This window comes from Crocodylus siamensis, chromosome 7 (genome assembly GCF_052110815.1).
Source record: "Crocodylus siamensis isolate JL-2025a chromosome 7, ASM5211081v1, whole genome shotgun sequence".
Taxonomy (NCBI): Eukaryota; Metazoa; Chordata; order Crocodylia; family Crocodylidae; genus Crocodylus; species Crocodylus siamensis.
In genome coordinates, this window is record NC_143401.1 from 56962237 (window position 1) to 56988319 (window position 26083).

Below are 26083 nucleotides of genomic sequence, written 5' to 3' on the forward strand. Positions count from 1 at the left end.
CGCAGGTTAAATATGGGATTCTGCCATAGGTATGCTAATCCCTTTCCCCATACAGACAAGTCATGACATAAGGAGATGTAGAAAGATCCTGGGTTTGGGGAAGAAGGAAATAATCACATTTTCTTTTAACAGGGGCATTACTTTTGCCTGGCAAATTTGAGTCTTAAAAACAAAATGATTCTTTAGTAAACAACAGTAACTATGCAAGGCTGGGGACCTGATATTTCATAGTTCATCGATATCAGCGATAATACATATCATTCCTTGAGCCAGAGAGAATTTAACTAATGCTTCATTGAACAAAGTAAATGCAAGCATAAAGCAAAATCATGCAAATATTTTCTGTCAGGAGTCCTAAGGGTACAATTTGGAAGCTACAAGTTATTACTTTTGCCAGTAAACAAATGGGATGACAGCTAGCTATTACTTAGCTTTTTTTTTTGAGTAGTAGCTTCTTACTCAGCTATCACTGCCTCTTTCATGGGCTTCAGATTTGCTGCAGGTAGATATATTGCTCCTATCGGTCTCTGACCTGCCTTGTCTCTGCTATGGAGTTGTACTACTTTAGCTCTTCTGCATCAATTAAAGCAGTATAACTGTGCTAATATGGATCTGGATCCACTAGAACAAAATTTTTCTATTCTGATTTCATTTCCCATATGGGCAGGTAAAGCTGTCATAGAGCCCCATCCAGACAAAGACGACCAAGATTTTTATAGTGTGATGTGATTTGCCAGGCATTTGGTGCCTCTTCCTAGAGCAGGGTTGTCCAAATGTCAGTCTGTGAGCTGCATCCAGCCTGTACTGGGTTAATATATATCTCCCTGGGCTTCCACCTGTCTGCCATTCCTCCAGCTGCTGCAGCAACCAGGGTCTCTGGGGCAGGACAGCATGGCAGGAGACCTGGACTAGGGACAAAAATTACATATAAACCTGTTTAAGTGATCAGAAACTGGTTTAAACCTGTAACAGAACATAAGTTCAGTGCACATAAACCAGTTTCAAAATGGCCAAAACTGGTAGAATGTAGTATCAGGCTTAACTGAGTTGGGTCAAACTGGTTTATGCAACTTCTGTCCCAGACCCCTTCCTGGTTTAAGTTAAACCAGAGTCCTCCAGCATCCCCGCCCTGGGATGTGCTGTCTGCTCCAGAGAGCTGGGCTGGCCCCTTCCCTCTGTTCTCTAGCCCAAGCAGGGCTGGCCAAATGGTGGCCCCAAGGCAAAGGGAGCAGGGAGGGGGTTTATTCCCCCCCACTGGTGACTGTGGCCCCTGTCAGCCATTCTTCCCCCTCCCCACTTCAGCAGCAGGGGAGGGAGCATGGCCAGAGCCCCACTATCTACCTGCCTTGCCAGTGGCTAGGGCTGAGGGGCTGAGCCAAGCCAGCCCACAAGTGCTGCTGAGGGCACAGGCAGAGGGTCCAGCTGAGCTGAGCTGGGTTGCTGGGGCTGGGCCCTTCCCAGTGGGCTGCACGTCAGGCTAGGGCCAAGGAGGCTGCGTGGCTCCCTACGCCCAAGCCAGGTACAGCTGTCATAGAGCCCCATCCAGCCGGGAAGGGCCCTGTGGGGGCAGGGCCATCCCAGCCTGCTGCAACTGTGTGACAGCCCAGCCCAGCAGCACAAGTGGGGGCTGGCTGGAGAGCGGGCTTCCCAGGCCGGGAAGGTGCCGGTGGGCCCCAAGCCCGGCAGCCATCGTTGCACTCCTTGTCTCATGCAGCACCCAGGGCTGCAGGCACACAACCAGTTGTGAGGTGGCCAAGGCTGGAGGGGCTGTTCTGCCCCACTTTGCCTCCAGCTGCTGCTGCTGCAGTCACACCCCTCTGGGCTGGACACACTCAGCAGCTCCCGGACATAGCCACATCACTCTGCAGCTCCCAGATGCCTTCCACCTGGATGTCTTCCACCTTCCAAGGCATTTGGGAGCTAGAGCCAGAGCTCCACACACTGGGCAGAAGCCACAGGGTTGAAGGTTCTTGCCCCCCACCCAGGGTGGTACAGCATGGCTGTGGCAGCAGCAGCTGGAGGCGAGGGGGCAGAAGAGCCCCCCCCAACCCTGGCCAGCCCGCAGCTGGTTATGCACCTGGAACCCTGGGTACTTCACAGGACTGGGGGCGCAGTGGCTGCTGGGCTCAGAGCCCATCGGCACCTCTGAACTGGCTCAGGAAGCCTGCTTTCCAGCCAGACCCCGCCCATACTGCCAAGCCAGGCTGTTACACAGCCACAGCAGGCTGGAAAGGACCCTGCCCCCATGGGCCAGCCCCATGGGGCCCTTCCCAGCTGGCTGGGGCACCACGATACCCCACCCAACTTGGGTGTGGGGAGCCAGGAGCAATCTGGCCCCACAGCCCCCATGGCCTCAGCCTGGGCTGGCCTCTCTGTTTTCATCCTCAGTAGCTCTCACAGGCTGACTCAGCTCTGCCCCGCAGCCCACCTGCAGCAACAGCACCAGCCCTTGGCAGATGGCAGGGCCATGCCCAGGTTCCCTGTCACCTGAGCAAGAGCAGGGGGGAAAGCTGAGCAGATCCCAACTGGGGTCCCATGCCTGCCTGGAGACAGGAGTTTAATTCTCAGCCCTTGCCCCTCTTTGCCTGAGGCGCTTCCCCAGCTGATGTCTGGCCTTGGGGACAAGCCTGGCTGCTTCCCCCCCGCTTTAGGCACACCCCAGCTGGGGTCCCTCCAGGCTAGGGTGGGAGTTTAAGCCCCTCCACAATCATACTTAACCCCTGCTGGGGCCTGGCCTTGTGGCTGCTGCAAAGGGGAGGGAGGGTTGCTCTAGCACCCCCCAGCCTCTAACCTGATCATCCCAGGTCAGGTAGTGCTAAGTCTTGGGGATGTTGAGCACAGCAAATTTGCACTTGGAAACCCAGTCTGCTCCTAGGGTAGCATTTGCAATATGCTGTTATTCAGATAACAAACCAGAGGTGACAGTATCACAGCAACTGTTAGTGATACACTAACTAACTAATCCCTTTGAAGCTCGAAGGCACAAAGGAGATAACAGAAGACGAAATTCTGCCAGACGGGCAACAAAAACACTCCAAGGCTAAGATAAGCTGAAGACAAAAGAAGAACAACCACAAAAACAGAAGCTTGGTATGGAAAAACCCCAAAGCACTGAAACAAGGAATGCCAATCCCTATAAAAGAACACTTTGAAAATGCCAAGTTGGGTAAGTCTGTTTCTCTACTGATGTTTCATTGGAGCACAGATGCATGTGTTAACCCCACTCCAGCTGTTATCTTTAAATCTGCTATCTTCAAATCATCATCATCTATTCAATAAGCCTGGGTTGGCCACCGTGGGCTGATATTGAGCAACTATTGCTGGTAACTATATCTGGTGTATGTGTGAATGAAATGGTTGTTTTGTGTATGTGTATGCCTGTGTGTAATGATGTGTATGATGATTTGTGTGTGTTTGTATGAACAGAGTTCCTGAACCTCTGTGTCTAGCTCATGCGGCACCTTGCCTTATCCCCCTTTATAAAGTCTCACTCGTGATTTGAGCAATTGGCAATTTGTGTAACACCGGTGTTCCCTGCTACAGGTGTTCATAGCCCACACACGGCTGCCTGGAGTAGGCACAGGCAGCCTCATGCAGGCTGCAAGTGGCTGCAGCACGCCATGGGGCAGGCGAGGGGCCACTTTTCGCCATGCTCAGCACAGCCTGTGTGGGGCTGCCTGTGTCTACTCCGGACAACCCTGCGTGGGTTGCAAGTGCCTGCAGTGCTGGGTGCTGGCCGTGGGGTGGTGAGGAGCCACTTTTCTCCGCACAGGGAAGGAGCCCAGGGAAGAGCTGAGCGCAGGGGAGGAAGCGGCACCTCCCCCGCCCCACGCCTGGTACCCCATGCTGCAGGCACTCGCAGCCCATACGAGGCTGTCCAGAGCAGGCACAGACAGCTCCATGCAGGCTGCAAGCAGCTGCAATGCGGGGAACCGGGTGTGGGGTGGAGAGGGGCCACTTCCCCTTCTCCTTGCCTGAAGTCCCCCCACCCCCGCTTATCTGAGCTTCCTGTACCAGGGCAGCCACCTGCTCCCAGCCCAGAAACCCTGGCTGGGGGTGGGGCCAAGCAGGCCTGCTGTTGTTGGAGTCCGCCGGGCTTCCCCTGGGTCCTACTGCCCTTGGTTCCTATCATTTTTGACAGGAACCAAGGGCAGAGAAATATTAATTTTCTACATTTTTTTAGGGGCCCTGCGGGTTGGATAGAATGGCCTCGCGGGCCATATTTTGCTCACCCCTGGCCTAGAGTGAGCCGTGTCTGCATCCTGCCCCACAGCCCTCCCCAGCTGGGCAAGCGGCAGCAGGGCAAAGTCCCCGCTGCCACGCCCGCATCCCGCACCTCTCTGCCCCCCTCCCTGAGTAACATGCCCCCCCACCCCAGCTGGGCACCTTGGCCCAGTCCCAGCCCCAGTCCCTCTCCACTTCCCAACAGACTTACCAGCTGGAGGCAGCTGCATCAGCTGCCTGTTTAGTCTGTGGCTGAATCTCTGAAGCAGCCAAATCTTTTCCAAAGTGTTTCTGAATCAATTTGGATGCTTCGAATTGATTCAGAGCTTTTAATTGGGCTCCTGATTTGATTTGGAGATTCGGTACCTGAATCAGGCCGAACTTCCTCCAAATTGAATCAGCTAATGAAGCTTCACATAGCCCTAACTTCTAAATATATCTTTCCATCTCTTCAGACAGGAATCTCTTCTGAGAGGATCCTGGGCAACCTTCCTATCGGGGTAAAGCAGACTTAGGAACTACTTGCCAAAATGTATTTCCTGCCAGCAGCTTCCAGACAGCAGCTGCCTGTCACTTAGATGGTCTCAACAAAGATCAGGCAGTGCCTTATATAAGCTCCTCAGTACAAACAGAGAGGGACCACTTTTCCAGAGAGATCAGTTAATCAGGGGCAGTGGATGGAAGGAACAAAACACAGACCATATCCTTGATTCTCAGTCTGTACCTGTGAGGGTGATGAGCCATTCTTACGTAAGCATTGATGTACACTGACTTAGTAAATACAAGCAGCTACTCAGCAACCTTAGTTAGTGGTTGGTAACTTACATTTGGTGCCTTGTTGCTTACATAAGCAGTTGAATCTTCTTCCATCTCTCTGCCATTCTCTTACCATTCACCCTTTTACACACACTCATACATAAAGGCTATGCAAAGTTCATTCACTTACGTCAAACAGAAGGATGCAAAATGGAGTTTTCAAGTTGCTTACAGGACAAGACTAACATGGTTACATTTCACTATTATTACACTGTATTTTAACATCAGCTATATTAGTTCAATTCATGCTACACTGGCTATGGGGCAGGTGAGGGGCCACTTTTCCCCATGCTCAGCAGCAGCTTCTTCCCTGCTGGTGAGCAGGGGATCAGGGCTGTGCGCTGTCCCCTGCCTGTACTGTGGGGCTGGGGGGCACTGGGTGTGAGCAGGCGAGGAGCCAGTGGGAGCACGGGCCTGCACTGGTGTCCCGGGGCCAGTGCCAGTGGGCCCAGAGCAGAGGGGCAGGAGCGTGGGGTCCCAGCTGGCAGGGGCTCTATGGAACTGAGCCAGCTCCCCCCTCCCTGCTGGTGCAGCCCAGCCTGGCTCCACAGACCTCTGCCAGCCTGGGCCCCACCAGTGCTGGCCCTGGGACATTGGTCCCAAGATGGTGACCAGGGGGTGGGGCACCTGTCAAGAGGCAGGGCTACCCATGCAGCCCTTGACAGCCTGCCAAAACTGGGTAAGTGGCCCTCGGCCCAAAATAATTGCCCACCCCTGCTCTAGGCAGTAGGGGGTAAGCAGCAGCAGGGCAGAGTCCCCACTCCTACCACTGATGCAGGTGTGGCAGCACTGGGAATGGGGGCTATGCCCTGCTGCCGCCCAGGGCGAGCCGTGCCTGCATCGCACCCCCCCCATGCCAGTTGGGCAAACAGCAGCAGGGCATAGCCCCCGCGGCTCCCCCCCACCAAGGCAGAGGCAGGCACAGCCAGAGGAGCCACGGGAGAAGCCACTATGACTGCCCTGCCTGGCCCCATCCCCAACTGGGCCTAGCCTCCCAGGACTTTAAAAAGCCCTACACTCACAGGCTGCAAAAATAGCAATTGGGGCCTCTGGGTGCTTGTGGTACCCTGCACAGTGAGCAGCAGCAGGGATCACCACCCCCCCACTTGGCACCCATGCAGCAGCTGCCCCATGGTGTTAGTGCAGCATGGCTTGGCAGGATGCCACATGCTGTCTGGGAGCTGGGACATTTCCACATGTCAGCTGGAGCCTGGTACTGCTCTCAGCCCCAGCAGCCCCAGGTCCCAGACAGTGCACAGCGCCCTGCTGAGCCATGCTGCACCCGCGTGATGTGACAGCTGCCGCACGGGTGCCTGGGGGGAGGCAGTGATCCCTGCTGCCCCACGCTGCGCAGGGGGGGTTCTGCCTCAAATGCCCTGAGGCCCCAATTGCTGCTGCTGCAGCCGGTAAGTACAAGACCTTTTTTTTTTTTTTTAGTGCCAGGACTAGGCTGGGGCCAAGCAGGGCAGCCGTGGGAGCTTCTCCCACAGCTCCCCCCACCCAGGGAGGGGCAGACACAGCCAGAGATGCTGCAGCCACCCAGCTGTGACTGCCTCTTCCCAGCCAATCTGAATCGCCGAATTCCTCCAAATTAGCCCCGAATCTTCTGAAGTCGATTTGGCTGAATTGATTTGAGACAGTGATCCAAATCTCCACATCAAATCACTGTCCTCTGAATTGGCCAAATCCAAATCAAATACTTCCCTATTCGCACAGGCCTACTAGAAGGCTTACTTTTTTGAGTCATAATGTGTTAAAGCTTTTATTTATCTCTGTAGTCGCTTTCAGAGACAAAATGCAGCTGAATGAGTATAGGTAGCAGACTGCAAACATAGTACAATATACAACTGAGACTTGTAGTTGTATATTCTCATTGCAAATTTTGCATCACTCCTGCTCAACAACATATACACTCCCTTTCTCTGCTTACAGCCAGTGTAACAAGTACCGGTAGCAACTAAGTTTGATTTCCTGGCCTCACTCACATGGCATGGGTCAGGATTACAAAAGCATAATATTCTGTCGTGCTTTTTAATGCAGGTTTGGTCTTTGTGAGCAGAGGAGAACAATATGAAGAGATTTATGGTTTGGGTGATACTTGCAAACCCTCCTGAGATTTGTATTATCATTTTAGCTGTGTAGTCCACTGCTCTGAATGCAACACCCCTTTGCTTCCTCCCCCTTGCTGTCTAATCCAGCAATTCTCAGCCAAGGTGCCACAGCACCCCAGGATTCCTTGAGAGCCTTTCAAGGGTGCTGCAAGGTGCCACCCAATGTTAGCACTGTTAGGTATGCAAACATGATTTACAAGATAAACCCAGGTATTTGAAACAGGAATCCAACATATTATAAATATTCTGACCTGTTGTGATCTTCCTGAGTTCTTAGCAACCAAAGATTTGCTCTAGTATTTTTCTGCAGTCAAAAAAGGTAAAAACTAAGAGGTGGCATTTCCTGTGACGTGCCTCAAGTCTAACAAGAGATTTCTTGAATCTAAAAAACACTGAGAACCACTGGTCTAACTCATGTAGAGGGTCCTACAGCATGTTATGCGGTATACCCCTTGACAGGCTGATGTGCCAGAAAGGGCATTGTGGGGTGCGTAACCACAGCTGAACACTCCAGGTCAGGTAGTGCTAAGTCTTAGGGATGCTGGGCATAGCAAATGTGCATATAGAAAAATGTGGCTTGAAGACCTAAGGTGCTCTCCTGGGAACCTTCTGCAGTTAAATAACAGAAAACCTTAACATTTATCATTATCTGTCACAGCTGAGGGATTCACGGTGGTAGCTTTGTCATGTTTCCATTGTAAATACAGCAAATTTTTAAAGAGTATTTGCAGAGCAGTTAAGTAAGATGTGTGCCATGAAAAAGAATGAGCTATCACTGATATCCTTTCGATCATGATGATTAACTGAAGACAAAGCAATTGCAGCCTGACCATAGGAATCAATTTGCTATCAAGAATACACAGGATCTTACTTATCTGTTTTCCTTCCCTCACTGCTACTATTATCATGATTGAGAAATGAAATTCTACCTCCTTTACAATGCAGAGATTTCACATAGGGAGTTGAAAAAGGGATTTAAATCATCAATAACTCTTCTCACAAGTCTTGTCACCAGTTAGAGAAGCCTCTGGGGTTTTCGCAGAAGTTTGTACTGGGCATGCAACTTCCCTTTTCATTCCTTGGCACTTAAAAAAAACCCCATTCTTTTTGCTTGGGCTAACACCTGCTTGCTTAAGAAGTCAAAACTGTCAAATTTAAGGGGAGATCCAGAAGGAGACTGTGGGCCATCATCTGTATCCCTCACACATTCACATACTCTTAAAGGAAGAGCATATACCATATAGTATGCCAATGTAAAAGCACACAGTAACACCCTTGCATCTAGACAAAAAAGGAGACGGCTACAGCACAGCTGACCTACCTAGGGAAGGAGACTGGCCAGGGTGGATATATGGAAGAAAGCTTGCATATATCATGTGAGCATGTTTTCTGTCTTGCAGCTGGATAGGTTTTTAGAGTAAGCCGTAACTATAAAACTGGACTGTTGTGTGCAGGTTATGGCACTGTGCCATGTATATGGAGACAAACACATTTTTTCATGGGAGTGCATGTGTGGAAGAGTACTCATGTGGTTGCACCTGTAGGTTCCATCTTTGTCTGCAGGATTAGTCTGAAAGCTGTTTACACCCAGTCTCAAGTACGCAACATTTTAGGGCACATTGAGTAGATAGAGCATTTGGTTGATCTACATCGAACACCTTCAAGAGTAAATCGGATGCTTATCTTGCTGGGATCCTATGACCCCAGCTGACTTCCTGCCCTTTGGGTGGGGGGCTGGATTCGATGATCTTCTGAGGTCCCTTCCAGCCCTAATGTCTATGAAAATGTTTTTGTAATGCCTGCAAGCTTCCACTAAATCCCAAGAAGACCCAATAGGGCAGATCCTCAGAGCTAGTTATCTCCTGTTCCAAAATCCTCAGTAGTGGGTTGTTCAGGCTGGAGTTGGGATGGCGTCCCATTATTAAAAATGTTTATAACTCAGATGTCACATCCATGAACTTCTTTGTGACTCCCATGCTTCCCTCTCAGCTTGTTAATAAATAATGTTTTGATTTTGGTGACTCTGGTTTCCAGCTGCCTTCAGTCTGCTATTTGGACCTATTTCTTCAATTATAATTACAGCTTTGAGCGTGTCAGTCTGCTAGAAAAACAAGCTTTTGTTTTGGATAAATATTTTTCTAAATGTGACTACAGTGCTGCTAAAAAGTAATCAACCAACAGCTCTGGAAACCAGAACTTTCTCATTTATCCCAGAGCAAAGGAAGCAAAAGTGCAGAGTCCCCAACCTACAGGGGCTCTTTTTAGAGTCATTCATGGAATTGGGCAAATAGGAGAGGGGTGACCAAACAGAAAATATCGAGAGGGACAAATTCTATTCAGGTGAAAAAAATGCTTCAGTTTGTCAGTTATAAAAGCAAATATTTATTTTAACTGAAACAAAATGTTCTGTTTCATTTTCACTCTTAAGCGATGCTCTTAAAACTGCAACTTACTGTATGTTTGGGTTCAAAAATCCACATTAGAAGTCATTGATTTTAATAGATAACCAGGCCTGCTAGGTTGTGAAAGGGATAGAGAACAATGCAGTGTTATAGTCCATCTTTATTAGCCTTTTTCTGCATTTGATAAATGTGTGCTTTGGGTCTTATGAGTCAACATTGGAAAACAAATGTAGGCTTTTTGATATTTGTTTCCAGTGCATTAAAGTTAGTCCAGCTGAACACATCTACACGTTCACTAATGTGCTTTTGCTACTGTGCATTTTCATACCTCTAATATGAGGTCCTACATCAAGGTGCATTAGGCTACCCTAATGTGCAGTGGCAAAAGTGAATGCCTTGAATGTCTTTTTATTGACACTTAATGCGCAGTAGACTAATTCTATTGTGTATTAGCATGTTAGCACTGTTTTTGATGTGACATTTTAATATGCTGTAGAATAGGCTACTACTACATGTAGACACGCCTACTGAAAAGTATTTCTACTTATATTTGATATAAGGAAGGTTTCCCTGGTGATGAGGGTAACGACTTCAATAACAATCTTCTATTCTTCTTATGTCTTTGTTCTCCCAGATTTGTGTCATGATCCTTTTGGTGACATTTTAAAAATACTGGCAGTTTTATCTGTCTTGGATGGAATACAGATTTTTTTTTTTATTGCAATATGGTAGCTCAGGAAGTTTTGCTTTTGTCATTCTGCTTCTCTAGCACGTTTCTATTTTCAGTTAAATGACTTCCATGTTTGTCTTGTACAGCTTTAGGATGCAACCCTCTCCACAGCAGTTTTGGGAACAACACTTTTGCCAATCATCCTGCATTAGAAGCAGGTAGCTGCTGTACAACTTGTAACAGAATAGTAACAAAGTTGGTTGCCAGCCTCCAGTTTCAATAAAACCATTTTAGATTGCTGCAGGAGGCAAGAAAATGTTCCTTGTTGTCTCTTGGTGCTTTGTATTAAATTAAACAACATAAATATCTGGCATTATAGTGTTGCTCTTATTAAGTTAACCAGGTTTCCTAGACTGTAGCCATTACATTGTTACCCAAAATAATATTTTGCTAAAAGGGAAGGAAATTGTGTGTTTGGGCTGCCTGAGATCATAGCACCTGCAGCTGTGCTGAGAGTCTTGAGATTTTTGGAGTAGTTCTTAAAATGTAAAAAAATCCCTAAAAGCTTAAAGTCCTAGGCCAAAAAACTGAACCTGTTCATGTGTAGTTATAGTAGATCTTTTATAAAAGAAAAATAAAGTTAACCAACCAGTTATGCACAATCAAAACTCAATGTAAGTTAACATTGTAGAGCCTGACAGCCTTTAAGACTTACTGTCAACAAAAATTAAATGCAAAATAATATTATCTTTGATTTTTAATTCTCTTTTGCACCAAATTTTTGTGCTTGGGCAAACTGAACTCTGCCAAAGTGAAGTGCACATGCATCAGAATTGTGGAATAAATGAGAAAGGTCACTAGTTTGACTTTGGGAGTTGACTGGAAGTCAGCATTTGTGGAGATGTCTGGAAAGAGCATTAGATTTCTATATTATCTTGATAAAGACTGGAATGGTCTATGGATGGAGTATCTCTCATTGAGAATAATCAATCACGGTGAAGCAGGTAGCTGTAGCTAGAGATGCTGACTTCAATTAAATGAGATTCAGAACCTTTCAAAACTTGCTGTGTGAGACTGTAACACTTTGACAAACAGAACTGGGAGTTTTACTGTGGATTAAAGCAAAGTAGAAAAGTTCCATGTTATTTTGTTTTTGCAGCTGTATTTGACCCTTAATGATTTACATGGTTCTCTGCCTTGATGGCCATCTTCTGATTTAGATTTATTATTCTTCTAAGAAATTGAAACCCAGAGAATTAGCTGTGAATCCCAGCCAGCTGCATCATGTTATGGATTTTGATGCATCTGCAGTAAGGCCATAAGGTCCTGTCCATCAGACACTGAAACCATATCTTTCCCTGTTGAAGGGACATTGGAAACACTGACTACCCTCACAAACACAAAAGTATTACTTTTTGGGGTACAAACATTCATATCACAAATGGAATTGTACAAATAGGCATGGCTGTATCAAGGGTATAAAGCCAAGTGAAAGATTTTATAAGCCTTCCCTATGAAGAGGCAGAAGGGTATAGAAACTTCTCAGCCCAACCAGCCTGCTTCCAGCTTCCATTTTAAAGAACCAGAGCACATATCCTTAAAATATCTACTGGGCTTTTCCTTGCATTTTTAAGAAGTTGATCAAAACCAAAAGAACAAACAATTTATTTGACCTCTATCCTCTCCTTTTAAATAGAAAAAATAGTCATTCATTCCAGCAAGTAAATCAGTTGTCCCCTAAAAACCATGAGGTTTCAGGATGAATTTTATGAAATATTGCAGCTACAATAAAATTTACAAAACATTTTGGAAAGGTCAGCATTTCTTTCAAAATGTCAGTATTCTGGAAGTACTGAAATCTTCTTGACATTTCCAAAACATTTTACTTTTTAAGCATTTAATAAAAGCCAAGGAAACAAGCAGCCAGATTCACACAAGTCCCAGAGTCCTTGGAGGAAGAGCCACAACCTCCTTTAGTGATGTGGGTTAGAGCACTGACTTGGAAGACCAACATTCAACCCTTGCAGTGACAGGAACAGAAAGAACATCACTGACCCCAGAACAGTGCTGTGACCAAGCAGACTATGGGGGAGCCTGTGTTGGGTTGCTCTGAATCTCTTTTGCCAACACTTACATTTTGCATAGACTCCTTAAACATTAATTTAGCTGTGGTGAGACTGAGGCTGCATACACACAGTCAAGTAATCTGGGAGCATTATCCAAAGTTTGTTCTGGCAGAGGAACTTACCCAGAATTGCATGTACAGACATTCAACTGCTGAGGTTCAGAAGAGTGAAGAGCTTGCAGTGCTGACACTGTAGCCATGGGGAGCATCTCATCATGCTTTGCAGTCTTCCTTAGTGTCACGCTCCGGCTGGACTCTGCCAGCTTTGCCCAGCAACAGATGCCGTCAGCACTCTCCTCACAATTTGGAAAGCCCCTATTTGGCTTGCTGCATGGCCGTGGCCATGTGCTGGGGAAACCCCGTCCCCTGTGGAAAAAAATGCGTGAACATTTTGGCGCGAATATGTGACCAATCAGGGCTTGAAACTGGGCTTGTCATCTGGCCTATAAAAGCTAGGGTTGAGTTTCCGCCCGGAGAGAAGCCAGAGCATCCACCGCTCAGTGGGTAGGCCTGGCCAGCTTCCCACGGCTTCTCCTGCCTCCGGAACCATAGGCAATCGTTTGTGCACTCGATCGTATCCGTTCGTCCATCGTCGTTTTCGATCTCGGATCCATCGTTCTGTTCCAAGTGTAACCGCCTGCGCAGCCACATCCACACCAGTGGTGCGTAAGTAAAAGAGCAAATAAAAATGTTCTGGAACCGTTACGAGTCCACCTCTCCCTCTCGCAAACTAACAACGGGATAGAACCCACCGGGGCAACAGTCGCTACCTGGCTCGCGCGCCGCACACTTAGTTTGCCTGGCAACAGGTGGCAGTAGTGCATAAGGCAGCTCCAGTTGGCTGACCCAGACTGCCCATTGTCAACTTGTGTTTCCCTGCAATACATGGTAAGGATTGTGAAGGGGGCATGTTCTGCTCTGTGTTAGAGCAGCAGAGACCAACCAGTAAGGGGCATGCTGTCTTCCTGGGAGTGAGGGGGAATGTTGAAGGGCTAGGTTCTCTTAGACAAGCCACTGCATGTACAGATATTCACTTTCCCAGGAAAAACTCTCCTGGGAGTGATTTAACCCTAGTTGTTCCCATTTTTATCCTCAAATGGTCATGTTTACCATGGGAGAAAATACCTGAACATCTGTACACTTGAGGTTTTTCCTGGGAAATCTGACTCTCCCAGGAGAAATTCAATGTCTGTATGAGGCCTGAGTGACTCTATAGCCTAGTGATTGGGTCACTGTCTTTGAGAGGTAGAAAACTTGTTTGATTCTGTGGGTGGTGCAGGTTCAAGTCAGCCCAGACAGAGGAGAAATTGAATTGCATCTTCCACATCCATGCATGTGCCCAAACCCTGGGTTTTGGGCAAAAGGGGTAGCAGCACTGCATGTGAATGCAGGCCTGAGTGGGAATCTAGGAAACAGGACTGAAAGGGACTTACCAAGTCATCAGGTTCAGTTGCTTGCTATCTTGTCATGTAATCTTTTACAAACTTGCCTCCATCTTGAAACCAGTTAGGTTTCTTGCCTCCACTCCTCATCCTGGATGGCTGTTCAGAAACTGACTCCAATTAGGAGTCTTCTTATAATGCCCTACCTAAATTCATTCTTAGGTAGTTTTATACCTTTTTGTTCTTGTGCTAGTATTATCCCTAAGTTTAAGAGCCTGTCTCCGTACTTGGTGTCCAATCCATGGTGCAGTTATAGAGAACTTGGCCTTCATTTTGGATGGCCAAAAACCAAAGTTCTGGTTCCTTTCACATGATAGCTTCTCATCCCCCTCCAGTCTTTCTGGTAACCCTTCTCTATATCTGTTCCAATTTGAATTTACCTATCTTGGATATAATTTATTAAAGTTGTACACTATATGCCAGACAGAGTCTTAACAGTGCATTGTAAAGTGGTCTTAATACTTCCTGAAGGCAGGGTAGATATGCCCCTTTGTAAACTAATCAAATAATAGAGAGAGAGAGCACAGGCTTTCGTAAGCCCAAGTTCACATCATCAGATGCTGTGAAAGGACATGCAGAAAGCAGAGTATAAGATGGAGAAAGAAATTAGAATATAATAGATGAGGGATGGGGGAGAGAGAGAGAGAGAGAGAGATGCTCTCTTAATACTTCCTATCTCTGCTGGAAATACTGTGCCTGTTACATTCCAGATACATGATACTTGCCAGGTTCATTGATTTTTCTCCTTCTGAGTCACTTCCAGCTCATGAGCTCCCAGCTGTTTAAAATACTATTGTTGTTAGTCCCAAATGCATAATTTTGGACTTTCAAACTTTACACCTTTTCTACTATTTCATTTGTCAAGATGAATCTTTTCTTCATATATAATATTTTTATCCTACTCCATTTGGCAGTGCTTCGTACTTTGTGCTGTTTGAAAACTTCATAAACATAATCCTACATTTTGTACTCAGATTATTAATGAATAATTTGAATAAGACTGCTCCAGACCAGCTTCCTCCAGTAAGCTCCATCTATACCAGTAGTTCTGCTTTCAGACCCATACGAGCCAGTTTCTTACCCATCTTACTATTCTTGTACTAATTCTGATCTTTTCCAACTGAAATGGTGCCAAATAGGAAGTTTAATTCAATATGTTACACTTCCCTTCTCTAAAAGAGAAATGGTTAACTTGTCGAAGAGATTGGGTTGGTCTGGTATAATCCATTTTTGTTAAATGCATTTTTCATTTTATTTCTGTTTGCCTCCATCTTCTTAATCATGCTAATCATTCTTCCTTTCAGAATTTGTTCCAAGGCCCTGTATGCTATTGAGATCAGATTAATGAGCTTGTAACTGATCAGATTACTTTCTTTTCCCTTCCTTAAATATAGGCACTTCATTTTCTCTTCTCCAGCCATAAAATACTGCCTTTGTTTTGACAGTGCCATTACAATCCTTGCTGCCAGATTTATTATTTCATTTGCCTGTTTTTTTCATTTGCCACTTTTTTGGCTTTATTGAAAGTGCTCAAACACAAAGAGTAATCTGAAGGAGGGAGTTAAATTTAAAAAAAAATTAAAAATCAAATCAAAGTGATTTGATTTTTTAAAAATGTTTTGCTTTCAGCAGGCCTCCTGAAAAAGCAATGTTTTGCATAGGCCTACCCACCAATGATAACACAACATAAATATACACTGCTATCTAGTTCTGTTAAAGCAAATCTAAACTGCGTGATGTTAAAATACCAAAAGTCACTCAAAGGGTGGCTTCCATTGGTGATGTTACCAGTGAGTGGAGTGGTAATAGGAGATTTAAAGAAAAAGCTCAACATAGTCATAGACTTTCTGGTCTGTATGTGTGATGGGGCAAGCTTTCACACCTGGTGCAAGCAGCAGCTTGCCTTCTGTCTATGGGCCAGCCACCCACCTCACTTGCCTGTCATACCTTGATATAATGGTATTGAGATGCTGATTAGGCAGGAGGCTGCCCATTTTGAACCCCTATGTTGCGGGGGGTATCTGCAGTTCTGTTCCACCCCTACACTGCAACCCAGTCCTCACAGATGGCTTCCCAGGCAGCTAAACTCAGCCATACCCTTCACCCATTAGCTGTGGTCCCCTCTCTGGGACCTTTGGCTCCCCCTTAGGCCTTGGCCCCATCTCAGGCCAGTTGGGATCCTGAGCTTCTTTGCTCTGTGGGAATCCCTCACAGTGGGCCCATAGCCTTTTTTACCCCTCTCTGTATCCTGGCCCCAGCATGGGCCAGCTGGGTCCCTCGGGTCAGGTCTAAGTTGCTTGCCTGGCTTTCAGAGATCGAGGTCCCCCATTCCTGGCTCAGGTGCTTCACAAAGCATGCCTGGCCCCACAGGCTTATTCACCCCAGCAGGCTCAGGCACTTCGGGAAGCTTACCTGGCCTTCCCTGCATTATATAACCCACCCAAAGTTGGGGGCTGAGGTTAAGGCACTCCGACCCACTTTATACCAGGGAGGTGTGTACTCCTGGCATTTACGTGGGGACTACTGCACCACCTGCAACCGTATCAGGCCTTCCTGCCCCAGCAGGGTGCAGTTTTAGGTCATGCCCAGGACCAGTGAGGCCTCCAAGCCACCCCCATAGTCTCACCCTTACCTCCAAGGTGTTCCTGACAGAGGTCAGCAAAGCAGTGTTTCTCCTCTGCAGGCTGACCACAAACTACCCTCAGCTCAGAGAGGTGGGCCTTAAAATGGGCACCCTCATCAGGCACCTGCCCCTCCCTGGCCCAGTCTTTAAAGTAGAAGGTACCACCAGTGCCCTGCCACAGTATGCAGTACACTGATTGGTTGTGTTCTGTAACCTGATAGAATGCCGAGCAATGAATTCAGTTCCACCATGTGATTTTATTTTACCAAGCGCCTTCCATATGTTATTTAGCATATACATCCATAGTTGACATCTCTGTTAATTAAACAGTAATGTTGTCTGAATATTTTGGGTGACCTTTGCCTTATTATTATTGTGAAATATTTAAAAAGTATAGCTGCTTTTCTCAACTAAATTATCACACATTGGGCCTTTAATCACAGTGGGCGTGTCCGCATGAGACACTAGAAGCACAGTAAATTAATGCTACTGCGCATTAGTGCATCATGGCAAAAGTCGTGGTAATGCACTAATGCTCTAAACTTTATTAAAAGTTTACTGCACAGTAGCACTGATTACAGGTACTAACTTAATGTACTGTAATTGAGGCACATTAATGCACGTGTAGACATGTCCATTGAGGATTGGTCTTTAGGATTTTAGTCCCAGCACTTGCAGTGACCTCATTTTTCAGGCCATTGCTTTGGGTAAGGAAAAATGATCAACGCAACTCATTCAAGAGCCTGTCAGTATCTATACATGAAATTTGTACTGTATGGGTTTACTGTGCAGTAATTTACTGTACAGTAAACCCACTCTGGACAAGTGTCCACATGTGCGGCCGTTTGGAAGCAGATCTGCTCCTCATGGCACTAGCCTGCTCCCAGCCTCCTGCCACTCCCCTGCAGCAGCCAAGGGGAGCCAGAGGCTCCAGCCACAGCTGCCTGGGGCCTCTTTAAAAGCCAGCCCTGTATGGTGCTCCCTGGCCACCTGTGTTTCTGGCCCAGAGCAGTTTGCAGCATGCTGGTACAGCCCCCTCCAACTCTGTCTGCAGATCCTAGGCCCACTGTGCGATGGCTGCTCCACCCCAGGCCCCAGGAGCAACAGCACACACCCTGGGCACCCTGCTTGCCATGCTTTGCTGCCTGGCCCAGGTTGGTCTCAGCCCCCTGCCTTTCCCCCTATGGTGTGTAGTTGTGTGACCAGGCTCATTGCGGTGTCTGAGGCCCCCTGCCATGCTGACACCACCCAGCTCCTGGGCTCCTACCCAGACCCCAGCAGGAACAGTGATGATGCACATGTGGACGCTGCCACCAGTGCCATCTATGAGCTCTTGGCGCTCCAGCCCCGCTGCCTGTGGGCCTGCCTGGCCAGGCAAGTCTGGTGCTGCATGTCATCCAGCACACCTGGAATGATGAGCAGTGGCTGGAGTCCTTTCAGATGACCCGGGCCACCTTCCAGGAGCTCCTTGATCAGCTCCACGCACACCTGGAAAGGCAGGCCATCACCATGCAGCTGCTCCTCTATGCGGAGATCCAGCTGGCTGTTGCTCTGCTCAAGCTGGCCACACCTGCCAGCCTGTGCTACATTAGCCATTTTTTCAAAATGGGCAAGGCAGCCACCAGGAAGGCTGCCCTGGAGGTCTGTGGCACCCTCCAGGACGTGCTGGGGCACACCTTGCTCTGGGTACATGACCCCCTGGAGGTGGTGGTGGGGTTCCCAGTGCACTGGGGCCCTGGGTGGGAACCATATCCCTGTCAGCTGCCTGCCCTGCACCAACTGCCCTTACCACAAGTGGCAGGGCTTTCATTCGGTCAAGCTGCAGGCCATTGTTGACCACCATGGCACCTTCACCAGTGTGAGCACTGGCTCAGCTGGCAATGCCCACAATGTCCATATCTTGCAGAACTCCACCCTCCCAGCCTTGGTGGAGAACAGACACTACATACCACAGGTGCTGGACCTCCAGCTGGGCAAGGTGGCAGTCCTGCCAGTCCTCACTGGCGACCCCACCTATCTAGTCCTCCCCTGGCTCATGTAGCGCTACACCAGCCAGCTGGACCCCCTCCAGACACATTTCAACAGGTGCCTGGACCAGACATGAGCTGGTGGAGTGTGCCTTTGGCCACCTTAAGGGATGCTGGTGCACCCTCACTGCCTGCCTCGTGGTCTTGGAAGCCAACATCCTTCAGGTCATCCTTGCAGCCTGTGTGCTGCTTAACATCTGTGATACCCGGGCGGAGCTCTTTCACAAGGCTTAGGCTGAGGAGGCACAGTGGGCAGAGGACACCTGGCACCAGGAGCACCAGTGGCAGTGACAGGCCTCCACCACCAAGGTCCCAAGTGAGCCACAGGCATACCCAGCAGTGGTGACCAGGTCAACAGCTGTGAGAGGTGCTGGCAGACCACCTGCTCCTGTACTCCCTGCTGTAGGCCACCTGAATGGCCAGCCACGGATCTGAGCCTCACTGCACACCCCCAGCACCATGCTTACTGTGGAGAGTTTTCTGGAAAGCACTTTATTCTCTCCATCTGCAGGGTTGCCTTTGCCCTGCAGGCCACTCCTAGCTCAGGGGGCACAGATTGCTCAGTTAAGTTTTGCACTGCCTCCTACTTTCTTGCATGCTGTGGGGGGAAACTCCAGGGACCAGGAGAAGCTAGGCCAAGGCAGACAGGGAGGGGAGGCGTAGCAGGAATGCCTGGTGGCCCAAGTCTGCCCTGCTGGCGGCAATGTCATGTAGCTCCTGACAGTGTCCTGGGGTGCAGGGGTGCAGTGCCTGGCTGGCTAGGCAGAGGCCCCCTCTGGGGAGAAGCTGGAGCTCACAAGGGTAGGTGGTGCCATCCCTGGGCTGGCCTCCCGGGTGGGGCTGCATACCTGGAGTTGGTGGGGCAGGTGCTGGGCCAGGGTGCCAGAGCTGCTGGACAATGTGGGGTGGGGGAAGTAGGAGTGGGGGCCATGGTGGGATGTCTCATCGCTGCTGCCAGGCCTAGGTGGAGGCTCCAGCAGGCCACCCATGCTGGAGAACACAGCACAGCTCCCCCCAAGGTCCTGGGGCACAAGGGTATAGTCAAGTTGCCACATAAACGGCATGGTCCTGCAGGCAGCCCCTGACTGGCAGTTGTCGTTGGTGACGTGAACCCAGACTACCTGCAGGGCCTTGACCTTTATGAGGCACTGGCATGCTGAGTGATCATGCCCACACTCCAGGCCCTCACAGATACGAGTGTTGGAGGGGCTGCCCCAGGTGAACTGGCTCTGGACCTCATCCTCACCCCACAGTACTATGAGGTCCACAGTCTCATCCTAGGACCAAGTTAGGCCCTCAAGAAGCAGCATGTGGCATTGGGAACAACCCCAGCGTGGCTTCCTTGATGGCCATTAGGGGCTGTGGGTGAGAATCCGGGCCTGGGCAAGTGCCTGCTATGCACAATGCAGCGGGTCCAGTGCTGGGGTTTGGGCAGGTTGTTGTGGCTGGCCAAGGGTCACTGCTACAGGACCCAGTGGCCAGAGGCAGGCAGCAGGTGGCACACGCCCTTGGGGTCACCACAGAGTTTTAAAGATCTGGCTGGGCCAGGCAATGAGCTGCCCCAGCCCAGGGGCTGAAGAATCTCTGGTCCCTGTGGCCCTGGGGCTAGCCTAAGGGTGGCCCCTTGTTGATGGGGCTTACCAGAAGCAAATTTGCTCCTAGTCAACATCTACATGTGTGCTTCTGTGCAGTTACTATGGCATGGTTAATTTGTTACTGTGCAATAGACTAATTGACTGCACAGTAAGTGCCTGCACGTGTAGACTTTGGTGCTTTACTGCAGAGTCAGTCAACTGTGCGGTAAAGTGTCTTGTGTAGATGCGCCCACTGTTGAGTAATATGAAATGCTCCATCTTGCATGAGTCTGATTTTTTTGTTTTTGCATCATTTCTAGTTCCTGCTGGCTCCAGGGAGTGAGATTTTTTACTTCTTAGAGTCTGCACTGCAGTTCATTTTCTTTTCAATTGCCTGAGAATCAGCACAGTTATGAGAACTCAGAAGTCAGAGGTTTACTAGTGTGAAAGCTGTAATATTTGGTTTGGTACAAATGACTTATTACATGCTACCTCATTTGCATGGCTCGTGACAAGAGAAAATCACAGCCTTATTGTGGGATGACGCACAAACCCAATATGGGACTCTTAATACCTTAATAGTGCAGTACATCACAGCCCAAGAAAATGACAGTGTTCATGTGAACTTCCATGTGGGTGGCTGCACTCAGAGGAGGATCTTGAGCCCTGGGAACCTGAAATGAGAGCACAGGCACTGGCAGCCACTTAAAACTTATTCTGCAGCTACTTGATTGTGTGTAACCTTTTCCCCACTTCACTATTACAGGTGCATACGCACATCTATATTTCCTGGCTCCTCTGTTTGCTGAATGTACAGCATTTTAATAGGTGTTTCCAACATGCCCCAGTAGAAAATCCCTGCTATGAGTACACCAGGTGCCACATTCAAGACCCTGCCTCAAGCAAACTACTTTCACTAACTGGCCTCCTGGGAGATCAGCTATGTTGACCACACATCCCAGAGCTGCCGTTCATTACCTTCTACTGGGGCAACTATACTAAGGCAGGGATGCAATTTAGTTAGTCTATAAGGTGCAAATGTACCCTACCTTCTGCTTGACTTCAGATTAATATGGCTAACTCTCTCTCACAACCAGTACAGTCAGCTGGAATTATTGATGCTGCTCCTGGCATGTTGCATGGGACTGTGATCTGTCATCAGTAAATTACAGTTTAAGTAGGCTGATGCTCTAAAGAGATAAGAAAAGGAATCTGTGAGCATAGGGACAAAGACTGCCGAGGTAGTAACGTATATCCAATAGTAATTCAGAGCTTCTTTCGTAAATACGGGGGGACATGGAATATAGCAGTGTCTGCCACTTCTCTGCTCTCTCTTCAGGCCACAATTCTTATTTAGGATTTCTTAGAATCAAATGAGATTAGGTATTACAGTGCCACAATACTGAAGGTTGGGAAGTCTTGGAAAAACAGAATTCATAAAAACATGTATCTGAATTATATGGTAAGTGAAGGAAAAGCAATACAACAATAGTTTACACTTCCCCCGAGCTTCACCTGGTAAGTGTGATCCAAAGAATCTGAGGCTTGAAACAGAAAAAAAAATGTGTTTCATTCTTTTGAGTTCTGCTTTGAACTGTTATGACCAGACAGGCTTTTGACACATATTGATGTTGAATCTTGAATCTGAACTATTCGTAATTGAAAAGATAGAAATATTATTTCTTTATTTTTTAATGAAAGCTTAGAAAGTGCAAACTGTGAATAGATGTCAGAATGGCAAGATCCATAATTTCCCATCCTGAAAAGTTTTCTCCTATTTGAGCTATTAACTTTCCTTTATTTCAGGAGGGGAAGAAAGGGATATGTTCTGTGTGTACTCCAGTGCAGCATGCAGAATCCCCTGATGCAGACTGAGAAATTGCTGAGTAGTTTAATGAGCAGCCAATACATTTGAAGTTGATAAACTGTTTTTTCTCTCATAACTTAACATGGTCTTCCTCAGACTTTCCATACATAATTCACCTGTGTGCCAAGAAATGAGCATAGAAGAAATGTTTTTCTGAATGTAACAAATGTGAGAGAGCAAATGCTTACAATGAAAGCCTGACTAGGGCCTTACAATCGGTCCATTTTGCACACCAGGTACAGAAACCTGGGCCACTTCCTGTACCCATAATGAGTGTCTTTTATATTTTTGATACAACTAAATCCTTTTCTTATGAACAAGCAATAGAAATGGGAAGTGAAGTGCTACCAGATCTTCCCGAGACTCAGCCCTACAGCTTCAATGACTTGTGCAGTGCTCTTGTTTGCTCATATTAGCTTCATCTTTTACCTCACAGGCTGGAAGTACCTAAAAAAATATGAATTATAATGTTGTTTAAATTCCAAAGCACCTGGTTAGCTGCTGTATGGTAATGCCCTCTAATCCTTATGTTTGTGTTCTATGTGCTCTTCTTGTTCCAGATGTCCCTGTTGAAAAGCTTGCCTCAATGGAGTCCTTGCGGAGTGTGAACCTGAAGTTAAACCCTCTGAACGAGGAGGTCCGGGCGATTGCTAGGCCACTGATAAAATTTGACCTCCTGGTATCTCCAGAGGGTGCACAAGCTGCCCCTCAAGTCTGAAGCACTGACTTGGATGAATGGAGTTGGTGTGGCTTTGTTTGAAAATTGTTTTTTAAAAAGGGGAATGAGGGACTTCCCCAAACTGCATGACTTCTGCGGGTGTTTAGATACGAAGAGTAGTTTGGGCAGTGGGAGGAATCAGGTTTTTCAGAACTGATATTTCATTGATAGAGTGGATCCTGCTTAAAGGAACTCCTGTTAGTTCTTTCCTTGCAACTGTCTAAAATACACAGCACACTGAAATGCAGAGAGACCCTCTGACATGACATGATAAAGGAAGAAATCTGTGAAAAGATCAAACTTTCAGGGCTCAGAAAGGAACATGTAGTGCAGGAATAGGCCAGATAAGGAATCTTGCTTAACGGAATACATTTTCTACACAAAATAAATATTTGTTTGCACAGCAATGAATCTCTGGAAGTAGACACCTTCTAAAAGAATCACACCTACTGCAACAGAGATCAGTTTAATACCTGCACCACTCCTGCAGGTGCAGGTCTTATTGTGCAGGTCAAAGCAAAATATTAGAGTGGAGGACTACTGAGTAGACATTAGTCCTGCAGGAAACGGCCAAGCATCCATTTACAACTGTTGCAACTCCAAGCTTATAATCCTTTTAAGGAAAATTGAAATCTTCCAAAGCTAATTTATTTTTAATTTTGATCAGTTTGATCTTAGTGGCTTTCCTGTAGGATAAGATCCAGCTCTTGTTCTACAGCAGAGGTTCTCAAACTGTGGTCCGCAGACCACCACTGGTCCGCGAGCTCCATTCAGGTGGTCTGCAGAAAGGTGCAGGAACAATCAAGAATATCTACTTGTAAGACTACTGATATTAAAATATGAGTTATTTGCTTCAGTTTGTAGAACAAAAAAAAGTTTACTAAGTGGTCTGCCAAGACCCTCAGCAATTTTCAAGTGGTCCACAAAAAAAACCCACTGGGAACCACTGTTCTACAGAATATACCGAATGGGCACCTCTGATTGGCAACACAAGATGGTAACACTTGATGTAGAGAAATGTTCATTTGCAACAGATTCTCTGTACTTAAGACAATTCTTTGCCTTTCTCCCATATTCCATTCAGTATTTTATTGACTGGGCAAAATGATCCTTTTTGACAGTTTTATTAATTTGCTTCCAGATAATTAGTTCTTTGTTAGCCTTGGAAGACTTGTCTTCAGTGCAAAGTTAACTGGTGTTATAACTCCACCTTGTCATTGTCTTAATTCAAGCCTCACCTTCCTCCCTGCAAAAATCCATTATCTTAAATGTGAAAGCACTCTCTGCTTGGTTTGGCTGGCCAAAGAGGGGGTGTAAGCTAAAACTCAAGTAAGAACAAATTATTAGCCTATAACATGAGCGCTCAGGACTTCTGAATGCTACTAGTCCTCCTATGTTTTACCATGTGATCAGGTAAGTTCTCCAGAAGTCATAAAAGTGGCTCAATTTACTGTAGTAGTAAGAGCCACAACTTCTACCCCAAGAGATCCAAGTGCCAAATACAAATGAATGCTGAACCAGGCTCAGTGTGATTACTGTCTCTTGAGTTAGACTAAGAGGCCTAACTTGAGTTAACTTGATAGTGAAGACATATCATATGGCTGACTATTAATGTACTGGTTGACTATATAAGTTTACTGACTGCTAATGCACTGATATCATCAACAGAAGGAATAAAGGTATGTTAGAGTATATGTGGAAAAGCTGGTTTCTGCACCACTATGTGTTAATTCAAATTTCAGTGATCTCTGAGTTTGTTTTGTCCAAAGCTGCTCACTGCTTATCTCAGAAAGCCTTCACATTAGATACATTTTGTTTGAGCAGAATTATCTGGTTTCCTGATATTGAGGATCAAGAGAACTGGGTGGCCAGAGGAAATTATAACTTGCTAGTGAGAAATTGCCGTGAAGTGGCTGTTGTGTTTCTGTTTTAAAGGGCAATAAATAAATACACCTATATGTCATCTGGCACTTAAATAATGTTATTTCCAACAGAATATAAATTTGCTGAAGGTACCTAATGTGTAAGTGTGGAAGCAGTCATTTTTCAGTGCATATTGTAGCTCCTTGCTATTTCTAACCTTAATGTTAAAATGTTTGCTGCTTTCAAATTTTGGTATCTATAGCAAGTCAGGTACAAGGTTCTTTTCTTCAAGCCCCTCTTTTTTTCCTTTTTTTTTTTTTTTGACAATGAAATTTTCCTTTACAATAATCTTGGTGGTGGTTTTCTCTAACAATGAAAGATTTAGGGGAACAGTTTCCTGAAATCAGAAAGTGCTGACAGGAAGTGACCTTCATTTAATCAGCAAGTGAAATATGATGTGCCAAATGAAATGTATCCCAGTGATATTCATCCTATGTGTACACCTGGAAAGCAGTTTTGTTGTCCTCTTCTGACTTTTTGTTTCTGAAGATGTTTCTTTTAACCAGTTGATTAAATTCTGAGCTGGGTATTCTTTTTGCTCTAAACCTTGAAATTAATACTGTCTGTCCTTTCTTTTTTTTTAGAAGGTATAATCTTGATTTCAATTTTCTGGCTTGAGAGGGGTGTGCATCTGTGTGTGTGCATATATGTGCATAATACAGGTTTCCCTTGATTTATGCGGTACATGCATTCCTGGAAAACCGTGCATAAATTGAATTTGCATAAAGGGAACCCAGTTTATAATGTAAGAAATAGGGATATGTTCCCACGGTGGTGAGGGAGGGAGGGAGTAAGGCTGGGACTAGGGAAGGGGCAGGGGAGGGATGCAGCGCAGCCCTTCAGCCTCTCCCAGGGCTGTAGCAGGGAGAAAAGCAGAGGGAACTGTAAGTGGGTGCGGGGTGGGAGGGGGTGTGGCTCTTGCTGCTACGCGCACCCCAGGAGGGCTGCAGGCTGTGCTGGGCTCTTCCCGGGGGGCATGTGCCCCTGGATCTGTGAGCAGGACGAGAGCAGGCTGCAACTGCAGGCTGGGGCTGGTGGTGGCACCAAGCTCTTCTTGGCTCTCAGGGTGGACGGTGGCACTGGGAGGGGGGCTGCTGCCACCCCAAAATTTGCCATAGCCCTTCCAACCTGCCCTTCCAATGCTACTGCCAAGAAAAGCCCAGTGCTGACACTGGCCGCAGCCTGCAGCATCGGCCTGATCTCATCATGTGCACAGATCCAAGGGCACGTGCCCCCAGGAAGAGCCCAGCGCAGCCTCCCAGCCTGCAGGCCTCCTGGAGTGCACATAGCAGCAAGAGTCGCATTCCCCCCCACCCCGTCCCGTGCCCCACACCCACTTACAGTTCCCTCTGCTTTGCTCCCTGCTGCAGCCCTGGGCTTTGCTTCTCCCCACTCACCCCGGCCCCTGCTGCAGTGGCCCCAGGAGCAGTGGACGCCAGCTGCCTGCAGCCTCTGGGCTGAACCGTGCACCGAACCCCCAGGGCTCGGCTTGTCCTCACTCACCCCAGCTCCTGCTTCAGCAGACCCAGGAGAAGCCAACACCACCTGCCTGCACCATGGC

The 26083-nt window shown here is 47.3% G+C and overlaps 1 protein-coding gene and 1 long non-coding RNA gene across 3 annotated transcripts in view; one reads left to right on the forward strand and one right to left on the reverse strand.

Annotated features, from left to right (window-relative positions):
* LOC149859842 (uncharacterized) overlaps positions 1–4558 on the reverse strand; it is a 61634-nt gene extending 57076 nt beyond the window's left edge. Inside the window, exon 1 of the long non-coding RNA XR_016443516.1 lies at positions 4436–4558. This is a non-coding gene — a long non-coding RNA (uncharacterized LOC149859842). The remainder of the gene's footprint in view (positions 1–4435) is intronic.
* LRRC20 (leucine rich repeat containing 20) overlaps positions 1–25079 on the forward strand; it is a 200804-nt gene extending 175725 nt beyond the window's left edge. The window contains exons 5-6 of one of the 2 annotated variants that reach the window (XR_016443514.1): positions 2974–3166; positions 22442–22575. Coding sequence is in view for 1 of the 2 variants with exons in the window: in XM_090057598.1 (XP_089913724.1) it covers positions 22442–22599 (158 nt within the window). In the remaining variant the exon portion in view is untranslated. Of the gene's footprint in view, positions 1–2973; positions 3167–22441 lie in introns of both variants that reach the window. The other variant, XM_090057598.1, reaches the window with a different exon arrangement.
* Positions 25080–26083: the final 1004 nt, after the last annotated feature.